At 44.1% G+C, this 12,036-nt stretch overlaps 1 protein-coding gene across 1 annotated transcript; it reads right to left on the minus strand.

The window, feature by feature from the left end:
* Nucleotides 1-53: 53 nt before the first annotated feature.
* LOC117040744 (methyltransferase-like protein 7A) lies at nt 54-6,231 on the minus strand. Its single transcript, XM_033138715.1, has 2 exons — nt 5,651-6,231; nt 54-654 (listed from the first exon to the last, which is right to left on the minus strand). Exons 1-2 carry the CDS (start codon nt 6,029-6,031, stop codon nt 379-381), a joined length of 657 nt encoding a protein of 218 aa, XP_032994606.1. The 5' UTR covers nt 6,032-6,231; the 3' UTR covers nt 54-378.
* Nucleotides 6,232-12,036: the final 5,805 nt, after the last annotated feature.

The raw sequence follows: 12,036 nt of genomic DNA on the forward strand, positions 1-12,036 counted from the left end.
AATGGAAAGGAGATTGTTAATCGTTTGGAGACTCCTTAAGGGGAGTGAAAGGCAACATATCAAGTCAAAACTCTTCTTCTTCTTCTGATATCCCAACCTCCATGGGGATCAGATGCTTCCAGGGGAAATAGTAATGGTAGTACATGCATCCTCACGTGGAAGTGAATGAGGCAAGCCCAAGCTATGTGTTATCACAACGTTCACATCTGCATGGGAGCAGCTGGATTGTGGAAAGTAAAGGTAGCTGGACAGTCTGTCAAGTGGAAATAAAAAATGGATTGACAGTAACATACATGTGTGTGCGTCCGATTACAGATTGCACAAGAGGTTCACAGGCCATAGGTGACATAGTGATGGGCTGTCCTATAATTCTCATGATTAGGTTCTACACCCCAACCCAGAGACACCTGCATGGAGACACCTGCATGGATAACCTATGATATGCGGCTTAGTAGGGTGCCATTTTAAAGGGGCACATATGTGCCGCAGCTTCAGCTCTGAGAAGCCAGCATTTTCCAGGTCATTCCAGGTTTCTCTGGCCAAGTGGCACCCATCAAACAGACATCTCCAAGTTGGATCATAGATCTGCTGCCAGAAGAGACTCCAGCTGGAAGGAGCACCTGCAACGTGTTCTAGGGAGTAGAAAGCGCCACCCTGGAGAAACAGAAATGGATGCATATAAGTTACTTTCTCTTCTCCTTTGGATTTCCTCAGGTATTCCTTTGCACAATCAGTGCTAATGGTATCAGACTGCTGTTAACTTTTCATGGCAACAGCCACTGTCCCCCTGAATTCTGTCTTGGATTCGGATGATGATATGGGCGCAGCTACATTACAAACACACATGGTTCTACAGAAGCTTTAAACTGTACCACAGCCCTCAAAAAAAATCAGAGGAAAATGTTACTCTAGATGTTGACTCTTTCCGCTTGCTTTAAAGTTCAAGCAAACCAAGGAAGAAACACCACAGACAGAATAATTGCCACACACCGGAAGAACAAGGATATAGTTTGAGTGCCTCACTTGTAATTTGATAAATCATTTAATGTGTCAACACAAATGGAAGTTATTAATATTTGAAATTGAAATTAATAAGATTTTGGAACGCAGAAATAAATAAAATCATCAAACCATCAAATCTAGCATGCGGAGGGCCACCTTATCTAAATTTTATACTGTCATTCGGTATTTGAACGATTGGTGTTAGTAATTGTATTACAAATTGGTATTGTTATAATGAGGCTATTATTGGACTGCAATTTAAAACTAATAAAAGTTATTATTTGCAAAAAAGTTCAACCAAACCAGATGTGACAGGCCAGCGCTGTCTTTACTTTCTGCACAATTCACATATAAATTCTCTCTCTCTGTGTGTGACTTTTTTTCACATGAAATGGAGCGTAAGGGTGAGGATAGAAAAATACTGCCCTTTTCCTACCTCATGTGCAGGTTCGATCCCTGTATGGGACAGCTGCATATTCCTGCCTTGTAGGGAGTTTGACTAGATGATAGTCAGGCTCCCTTCTAATTCTACAATTCTATGATTTCTCTTTCCGCTTTCTCCATTCCGTGAACAATATTACACATCTCCATCATTTGTGTTTTCTCACAGCTGCTACAAGCTGGGTCAACATCTTCATCAAGCTATCTGCTATGGCTGCAAAGTCTCATCCCTGGTCACTTACCACCAATTCAGACTCCATGAGGTTATATGTGATTTTTTATTTTATTTATCACCCCCAAAACAATTTACACTTTATTACTTTGAACTTCATTGGCCATTTTTATGCCCATTCGCTCAGTTTGGAGCAGGAGTGCCAACTTGAATAAAATATTGGGGGAGCCAGGTATGCCCCTCCCCATTTAATGGTAATGCCAGTCCCCTTTGGGGGTTCTCGGCGCCCTTAAATATTTCATTAGTGGAGTCAATGGGACCTCGCTCCCTAGGAGTTGGCTCCTATGGTTTGGAGAAATCCTTTTGGAGCTTTTCATAACCGAGTTTTGCTTTAGCCAATGTGAAATATTAGGTTGTCATTGACAAACTTGACCCCAGTTCAGTCCTTGGAGATGTTAATGAATAACAGGTTGTGTTTAAGTGCTTGTTTCTCAAATAACTGATTGTGCAAAATGTGAATTCAAGTTTACTCTGAAGTGTTATGTAAACTGTTCAAAATTCCAAAGTTTATTTATGTTGGGTGCTTTTAGGATTTTGAACTGGGGTAACTAACTAACCTTTTTGGCCCAAGGTTGCAGTCACGCTTAGCAAACCCTTTGAGAGCTGCATGCCAATGCTGAGAAGGACCAAAACTCAGTATGGATCCATACAGATCAGCTGAAAAGGGGAGCTATCCTTTTTCCTGGCTCATCAAATGAACTATTTGATGACTGAGGAGAGGGCAATTTACATCCCCATCAGCCCACTGGGCTTGAAGGAGAGGTTTGAATAACTTCATCCACCCTAGTACCATGGTAGATATTTAACTAAGTAGACTGATTGAAATTAATCACTGTGACTAAGAGAAGTTCATTGATTTTAATAGGTCTACTCTGAACCGAATGCTACTTAATTTTATCTTTTGTGTCAGCTGTTCAAATTGGCGGTGTTGCAGGGAGAAAGATAATAACTGTTTGGGCTGAATCATGTCCCTAGGCTACGAGTTTACCACTGCTGGTTTAAAATATATTGCTCTTGAGGAATTAGAATGACTCATGGTGGAATATATATACAGTGGTGCCTTGGGTTACAAATACCTCAGGTTACAAACACTTTAGGTTACAGACTCCACTAACCCAGAAGTAGTACCTCGGGTTAAAAATTTTGTCCCAGGATGAGAACAGAAATCGCATGCCGGTGGCGCAGCGGCAGCGGGAGGCCCCATTAGCTAAAGTGGTACCTCAGGTTAAGAATGGTTTCAGGTTAAGACCGGACCTCTGGAATGAATTAAGTACGTAACCAGAATTACCACTGTACAGTATGTGGAAATGATATATATATGATCTGAAAGCAGTTTCATTCTTTCTTAAAAATCAGTTTTCCACAAGTATATCATTTCCATCACTTGATAAAATTCTACTTTGCAAACAACAGAAACTACAGCTCCCACAAAAAAAAACCTAAAAGGGGTAGAGAGAGAAAATGATTTTCGAATGTTTGCAGGAAGTGATTGGGGTTTGTTTAAATGCTGTTTCTCGCCAAAGCCAATTGACAGTTGTCATCATATATGCTCAGAGTTCAAATTCCTTTCCTTTCAGATCAGTTGTGGTTTGCTGACTGAAAGTGAAAATCCTAATACCCGCCCCAATGAACTCTTACATCATCATCAGACCTTGCATCAAAGAGTGAATTGGAATATTCCATGAAGGATTTGTCCAGAGTTTGTTGGAAAGGCCATAGGGATTGTTGTGTATTGATTCAAGGGTTATCATATCTGTATTACTATTGTCTGTATTCACATTAGGGGAAAGTAACTGCCTTCCTGTTCCAGAAGGAACAGCTACTATTGGTTCATTCAGGTTGCTGCATTTGGATCCTCAGTCTTATTGGTTCCCACCAAAAGGCAGCTTTGTGATTGCTTGAGATTGTTCCCTCCAAAATGTATCCTTTCTAGCCAGTTTTCGGTTCCTATAAATGTAGCTTCCCCCTCCCCAGTTCCCCAGTCTTTTTTGCCTAAATAAAGAGTGTTACATGAAGAAGTTGTCTCCTGCCTGCTATGTCAGAGAGCGGAAATCACTTGCTGAATCACTATCCCCACGCACAATAGGGATGTAGCAATTTCAACACTCACAACCCTATTTCCTAATCTGTGCGCTGCGGGAGGTTTAGGATAAGGCAGACATGACCCTCTGCTGGTAGATGAAGCATTAAAAAACTTCCCTGTACAGGGCTGCCTTCAGATGTCTTCGAAAACTCGTATACTTACTTATCCCTTTGATTCAGGGATTGCAGAACTCCATACCCTCCAACATTTCTCCAATGAAAATGGGACATACTAAGGAAAAGCGGGACATTCCAGGATCAAATAAAAAACCAGGACAGCTTCTGTAAATAAGGGACTGTCCCTGGAAAATAGGAGTGTTTGGGGAGCACTGTACAATTCTCTGGGCTTTCACATATTTCACAATGTTTTACAATGAGGGCAGTTTAAAAAAAGATGAAGTTCAGCCTTGGCTTTCCTCTTTCTGTCTATTCATCCATATCTGAGAAACGATAGTTAAGAGAAGTCTTACGGGTAACATCAAATACTAATGGAAAATTAATTGACTATTTATTTCTGCGTTGGAACAGCCTGTGCAGTAAAAGCTCTCCAACTTCTTTGAAAATAGCCTTGGTCGCAAATGCCCTTCTGTAGCTTGAATCCAGGTTGTTGCGAAAGGGGACCTGAAGTTAAGAATGTTCTCATGCACATTCTTGCACAATCCGATTGCTCTTTAGATCACCTCGTTTAAAAGTAGTTAAAATGTTACAGCTTTGTTCTGCTCATAGCATTCTTCTTTAAAACTATGGCTATCTGCTGCTGTCAAAAGCATTCAGGAGAATAATAATAATAATAATAATAATAATAATAATAATAATAATAATAATAAATTTATTATTTGTTTCCCCAGCCATTCTGGGCGACTCCCAACAGAATATTAATAACACAATAAAACATCAAACATTAAAAACTTCCCTAAACAGGGCTGCCTTCAGATGACTTCTAAAAGTCAGATACCGGTAGTTCTTTGTTTCCTTGGCATCTGATGGGAGGACATTCCACAGGGTGGGCGCCACTAATGAGAAGGTCCTCTGCCTGGATCCCTTCTCTTTTCGCAGTGAGGGAACTGCCAGAAGGCCCTCGGCGCTGGAAGATGGGGATGGAGATGCTGCTTCAGGTATACTGGGCCTTCCTGCCCAACTATCTACCAGTTTCAATGTCGGAGACAAGCACGTTTAAAAATTCACCTTGGTCTTTCACAAGTGCCCAACAACAACAGAAAAAATAATTAGAGACATGTCTAGATATGTCAAAGGTGCCCTCAATAACACACAGCGTGGGATTGTTTCTTCCAAACTGTAGTTAGGAAGAAAAGCAAGGGAGTGATCCCAACATTTGCAACTTGTGAGAAAGTAAATAGCTCAGATGTAGAATTGACTAACACCCGAGAACACAGTGTGCCCCTGCAGTTACTGAATTGTCCTTGTTCTTCCCATGGCGTCAGTGGCATAGGAAGCCACTTGGGCACCCTGAGCGGAAAACCCGGGGGCACCTGGAGGTGGGGTGTTGCTACATAGCGCACATGCGCAGCGTCGCTGCATACGGCACATTAGTCGCTACGTACGGTGCATTCGTCACTATGTAGTGATGGTGCGCAAGCACGCTATGTAGCGGGTTGCTGGCGGCGCTGAAGCAGTGCCATCGGCAAACCGTGAACACGCAACCCGCCGGCCCGCCCCTCGCCTCCGCCCAAGCCGGAAGAAGCAAAGTACGCGCCAAGCAGGTTTGCGAGCAAGCCGTCGGGGTGCACTTTTTACCGGGCGCCGGGCGTCGCGGGGGGGGGCTGTCGAGTGGGGGGGGGCTGTCGAGTGTCACCTCCTCCAGGGTGGCACTTGGTGCAGCCCGCCCCCAACGCACCCCCTTTGCTCCGCCCCTGCATGGCATGAGCTACTTACCGGTCTCAGCACCCGTAGAACTTCTTTCATAACTTGCTCCGGGCTCTTCACACAGCATAGCACCAGCGTTGAAACCACCACATCCACCGATGCAGCTGGTACCTGGTGCAGGTCCTCAGCCGGAGCCACCAAACAGCATTCCACCTGCACGTGTGGATTTTCAGCCAGGCTCTTGTCAAGAAACTTCTGGAAGTTGGGGTTCGGATCAGTGCATATGATTTTGCATCCCGCAGGGTAGAACTGAAAGTTGGAGCCAGTTCCTGCGCCAATCTCCAACAGTGTGAGGGCCCCCGTGGGACCGGCAAAGTCCTTCAGGTTGCCGAACATTTCCTTTTTCTTGTCAGACATTCGCTTATTATAACTGATGGTCACCACAGCCATGACGTAGGGTTATAACTTCTTGCAAAGTGGTTCCCAGATACCCAGGTACCACAGCAAGTAAGCAGGGAGGGCTAATATCTGGACACATAACCTGAGCAGGACAACTAGGCATGTTGCTTCCATGTTAGAAAGAGGGCAGAAAACAGCAAAGCCGGAGGAGAAGAGAAAGTCAGTCGCAGAGTCTGGAGGGTGGGGCTTGTTTTTATCTGCAGCTTCCCGTCTTAAATAACCAGCCAGTTAAAATGAAGCCACCAAATTCCAGGAATAGCTTGATATATGTTAAAGGTACAGCTACCAGAGCCCTTGACAATGACTACACTGGCTGAGAGATCTCAAAGAGTGGGGAGGAATATTGTTCATAAACTAAACTCTCTCTCTCTCTCTCACACACACACACACTCACTCACCAATAACCTTGTGCGTGCACGCACTCGTAATCTTGCCCCTGTCAGAGGGAACTTAAAAACCGTATTTGTTGTCTTTATGAGGGAAATAATCTCATTTGGGGGGTATTCTAACACTTTATTGCAGCAGTGTACTCTGCGGTCCTAAGTGCCAGATTTATGTATAAGCTAAACAAGCTATAGCTTAGGCCCCCACTCTTTTTGGGGGCCCCAAAAAATTTGAAGGAAACAAAACTGGATGTACATTTCCAAAATATAAGAGAAAAAACAAATAAAACAAAAACATACATACATACATACATACATACATACATACATACATCAACAGTGTTTTGTGTTGTGTGGGCTCCCATTTTGTTATGTGCAAATGACTTTAGATACCTATTAGGTCCATAAATTATCGTATAGCATACGGTATCTTTTGCTCCATAAGACACACTTTTTCCCTCCTAAAAAGTAAGGGGAAATGTCTGTGCGTCTTATGGAGCGAATGCATGGTCCCTGGAGCCAAATTGCCCAGGGGGGAAAGGCAGATCCTGCTTTTTCTGTTTTAGAAAGAGCTAAAGGCTAACAAGAGGGAAAGAGAGTGTTGAAAGGAACCCGCTCAACAGCTGATTGCAGGAGATCGGGGAGGGAGATAAGGGAGCTAGCTCCCTTCCTGCCCCGCCCAGGCCCCCTTTGGGAGGGCTGAGGATCCTGGTAAATTGAGTTTTTCAGCCATTTGGGGCTTTCTGTTACTTTTCCTCTTGCTTTCTATTACTGGCTGGTGCTTACTGGTTTGCTTTCTTCTTGCTTCCTATTACCTACTGGTGCTTACTGGTTTGTACTGGTTTGCTTTCCTCTTGCTTTCTATGACTTGCTGGTGCTTACTGGTCTGTACTGGTGCTTACTGGTTTGTACTGGTTCGCTTTCCTCTTGCTTCCTATTACTTGCTGGTGCGTACTGGTGCTTACTGGTCTGTACTGGTTTGTACTGGTGCTTACTGGTTTGCTTTCCTCTTGCTTCCTATTACTTGCTGGTGCGTACTGGTTTGTTCTGGTGCTTACTGGTCTGTACTGGTTTGCTTTCCTCTTGCTTCCTATTACTTGCTGCTGCATACTGGTTTGTACTGGTGCTTACTGGTCTGTACTGGTTTGTACTGGTGCTTACTGGTTTGTACTGGTTCGCTTTCCTCTTGCTTCCTATTACCTGCTGGTGCTTACTGGTCTGTACTGGTTTGTACTGGTGCTTACTGGTTTGTACTGGTTCGCTTTCCTCTTGCTTCCTATTACTTGCTGGTGCGTACTGGTCTGTACTGGTGCTTACTGGTTTGTACTGGTGCTTACTGGTTTGTACTGGTTCGCTTTCCTCTTGCTTCCTATTACTTGCTGGTGCGTACTGGTCTGTACTGGTGCTTACTGGTCTGTACTGGTGCTTACTGGTTTGTACTGGTTTGCTTTCCTCTTGCTTCCTATTACCTGCTGGTGCTTACTGGTCTGTACTGGTTTGTACTGGTGCTTACTGGTTTGTAAGCAATGCTTTTCCCAATTTGCAAAAGCTACACAAATCTGAACTGATCCTCAAAAAGCAGGGCTTTTCCCTTTGCAAAAAAAGCTGCAAAACTTTGAGCTGATTCTCAAAAAACACACACATGGGTTTTAGAGGAGGAAAACCAGAAAAATGTTTTTTTCCCTGGTTTCCTCCTCTAAAAACGAGGTGCGCCCTATGGTCCGGAGCGTCCTATGGAGCGAAAAATACGGTATATTGAACACAAAAAACAGCGACAAAATTTGTTGTTGACAAAGGACAGCTGGACGTATAAAGGGCCCCATTACCTTCAGCAGCTTAGGGCCATATCAAACCAAAATCTGGCCCTGGCGGTCCTTAGTAACCCAAAGCGAATGTTGATTTAAATTTGTTACAAGCTTTCCCTAAATATAAGGGGAAACCTTTTTCGCATGGCAGAACTCTTTGCGCTGAAAAATGTTGGGGTGGAAGGATTGGCTCCCTCTGAGTTGAAACTAGTCTTCAGTGATATATTTGCTTCCCTTGTGGGTTTTTTTTTTGTCTCAAGCAGCTGCAGACTTCAGCAGCACAGTCCTGCCCTGCAAATGCTTCATGTTTAATGGCTCTGGCTGTTCTTTTGGTCTCTCTGTGGCAGGAGAGACATGGGCAGCTGATGGTTTTTATTACCTACTTTAGGTTAATTATAAATCTCCCTAGCCAGTGCGGAAGATTAGAATATAGGCATACAGTGATCCTTTCAGAACAACTGGGCCATGTAGCAGGATCAGTGCTGGATTTATGTACAGTGGTACCTCTAGTTATGAACTTAATTCGTTCCGGCGGTCTGTTCTTAACCTGAAACTGTTCTTAACATGAGGTATGTTTTCGCTAATGGGGCCTCTTGCTGCCACTGTGCCGCCAGCACACAATTTTCGTTCTCATCCTGGGGAAAAGATCTCAACTCAAGGTAACTCTTCCAGGTTAGTGGAGTTTGTAAACTGAAGAGTTTGTAACCTGAGGCATTTGTAACTTGAGGTACCACTGTAGAAGAAGAAGAAGAGTTTGGATTTGATATCCCGCTTTTCACTACCCGAAGGAGTCTCAAAGCGGCTAACATTCTCCTTTCCCTTCCTCCCCCACAACAAACACTCTGTGAGGTGAGTGGGGCTGAGAGACTTCAGAGAAGTGTGACTAGCCCAAGGTCACCCAGCAGCTGCATGTGGAGGAGTGGAGACACGAACCCGGTTCCCCAGATTACGAGTCTACCGCTCTTAACCACTACACCACACTGTATAAGCTAAACAGGCTAAAGCTTAGGGCCCCACTCTCTTGGGGCCCCCCAAAAAATTTAAAGGAAAAAACTGGATGTACATTTCCAAAATGTAAGATAAAAAACAGATAAAATAAAATCTACATACAGCAACAGTGTTTTGTGTTGTGTAGGCTCCTATAATGTAAGTAATGGGCCCTGCCTGCTTCCTAAAATATCACTGGTTTGCTCATTTCTATATATAGAGTGCCTACAATTTGCTATTTTTAATTATTAGTAGTTTGCATCATATCTTTACACATATTATTATTTCATGTTATAGCAAGTTTCTAGAGACTAGATTATGAGGCTTTGTAAATTGTGTTTCTAAAGGAACTTTTGTTATAGCCAAATGCCAATGTGTTTGCGTTATTAACTTTGTAATGAATAAAAAATCATTTTAAGTTAGAGCTTAATAATTATTTCACTATTAATATACTTCTTAATTGTATTTCAGTTCAACAATTACTTTGATAAAATACATATTTTGTTATGTGCAAATGGTTTTGGATACCTATTAGTCCATAAATTACCATATAGCATATATTCAACACACAAAAACGTGTTGGCACAAAATGGTCCCCACCTGTCTTGATGCAGGGCAGGGCACTTCAAAGAAGAGTTCCTGTGTTCAAGGCAGGACAGAGCACTTATGGGTGATTTCATTGTGCAGTAGAGTATGTGAGGGATTTCAGTGTAGGCTATTTGTGTGTGGAGTGGTTTTTTTGTGGGGGTCAGCGTGGTGTGTATGGGCTTGCAGTGTGTGACATGGCGCTTAGGGCTTTGCAGTGCAGGATACATGCTTAGTTGCCCCAATCTGAATTTTTTAGTTTACTACTCTAGATATCACATCTGTACAGTTGACTTGGTTCACTGAGGGGCATATTTCATATTAAAAGCAATCTCAAACTGCAGAGGAGTATTTGAGGTCACTGGGAGAGTCAAAATGGCTTCAAGATTGCTCTCCTGTACTATTTCAGACACATGGTTTATATGTGAGCATTTATGAATATTTTCCTGTATTTGAGACCTTAGAAGTCTTATACAGTTACACTATCCCTGACTTTGCATCTGCTTGCTTCTACATCAGGTCTACCAACCACCACTGTGGTAAATTCTCACACTTCATAGTAACTGCCTGAACCTTCGCCCCCAGTCCCATGCCCAGGGGCGTCGCAGGGGAGGGGCGGGGGGGCCCGGGCAGCACCCCTGCTGGGGCGACACAGCGGGGGCTTAATTTTTTTTTTTTTTTTACTTTTTTTAAAAAAAAAATTAGGCCGTGTCGTGCAGAGCAAGGATCATTTGCTCGGCTGGCGATTTGTTATTCCTGCTGCAGGAATAACAAATCGATGGCCGAGCAAGCGATCCTCACATCCCTTTCACTTTCCCCTGAGCCTTCCAGCAGCCGAAGACTGCTAGCCCCTGCAGCCCTTGCCTTTCAGTTTAAAGGGGGTGACTCTGCCAGCTTGGTTGAAAGCAGGGTGCAGAATCCGCCCTGCTAAGAGTGTGTCGATTTGGAGGAAGCAGGTAATGAGCTTTGGGTTGGCTGCACAGGTGGTGGGTGGGAGGCTGGGAATGGGGGGGGGGCTTGGAGAGGGGTCCGTTCTGCAGCATCCCAACAGCGTCTGCTCCAGAGCCAGTTTTCTGGGGCCAAGGCCGTAGCAGAGTGCCTCTGAGCATGTGCAGAGAGAGGTCCCATTTGCTGGCTGCTGAGCAGGCATTCATTTCCACTTTCCTGCTTTGTATAGTTTGTTTAACTTTGCATACCAACCTTCATCTCAGGGCAGTTTGCAGCTTAAAAATGCAATGTAAAAAACGCAAAATAGATAATAAGACAAAATAATAAGCAAGAGCAAATACAAAGAAAGACCCCTTCCCCCCACATATTTCAAAAGGTATTGGATGTTAACCAGCCAGAGGCAGAGGCTGCAATAACAAGGGTGAGCTGAGACATGGAGCATGCGCAGAGTGCCTTTCCTTCCACAGTGTGGAGCTGGCACTGCTGCAGGTGCCTCATAATACCCTCTTTGCATTTGTAAGAAATCTCTGGAACTCGCTGCCTATTGACATCAGTCAGGTGCCTTTGCAGGACTCTTTCTGCTGAGAACATTTCTGCTTCGACAGACCTTCGGGATAGCTCAGATACTTGGACCATGGTGCTGATAACGCCAAGGTTGCAGGTTCCATCCCTGTATGGCATAGTTGCCTATTCCTGCATTGCAGGGGGTTGGACTAGATGATCCTTGGGGTCCCTTCCAACTCTGTGATTCTAAGGCCTGACCAGATGCTTAGAAAGCCAATGTCTTAATCTTTTTTTTAGTTTATTGCTGGCTTTATTCTTTGATTGTTCTGATGAGTTGCTTTTACCAATAGATTTATTGACTGACTCTCTTCACCAATTGCTCTCAGGTTTGTTTGGTTTTGTGCGTGTTTGTGTGTGTGTGCAATAAATAAAACTCCACAGGGGTGCTGCAGGTTCCCACCTAGAGCCAAAAGTGGGGTTCCCCATGGGGCAGGCCCAGTGAACCAAAAAATATGCTTTGAGACACAGAATTGTAGTGTTGTGTGGGACCCCCAAGGGTCATCCAGCCCAACCCTCTGCAGTGCAGGAGTCCAGTGCCAACATTTGGGGGAAACACCCATATCCCTCTAGGGTAATTCATTGCAGGGGTCACCAAATAGCCCTCTTCCCCTACCACCTTCAGGTGCCTTCCCCTGCCCGAGAAGCGAGGCAGGGTTTGAGGAATCTCCCTTGCCTGCCTTCATTCCCCCTGCTCACAATGTAAATAAACCAATGTAGGTAAATA

This window comes from Lacerta agilis, chromosome 2 (genome assembly GCF_009819535.1).
Source record: "Lacerta agilis isolate rLacAgi1 chromosome 2, rLacAgi1.pri, whole genome shotgun sequence".
Lineage (NCBI taxonomy): Eukaryota > Metazoa > Chordata > Lepidosauria > Squamata > Lacertidae > Lacerta > Lacerta agilis.

Excerpts from the sequence above, each read along its gene's own strand:
- LOC117040744 (XM_033138715.1), bottom strand. The coding sequence starts at position 6,031 with ATGGCTGTGGTGACCATCAGTTATAATAAGCGAATGTCTGACAAGAAA. Across the intron at positions 655-5,650 it reads TTCTACGGGTGCTGAGACCG|GGTGGCGCTTTCTACTCCCT; the intron begins GTAAGTAGCTCA and ends CTGTTTCTCCAG.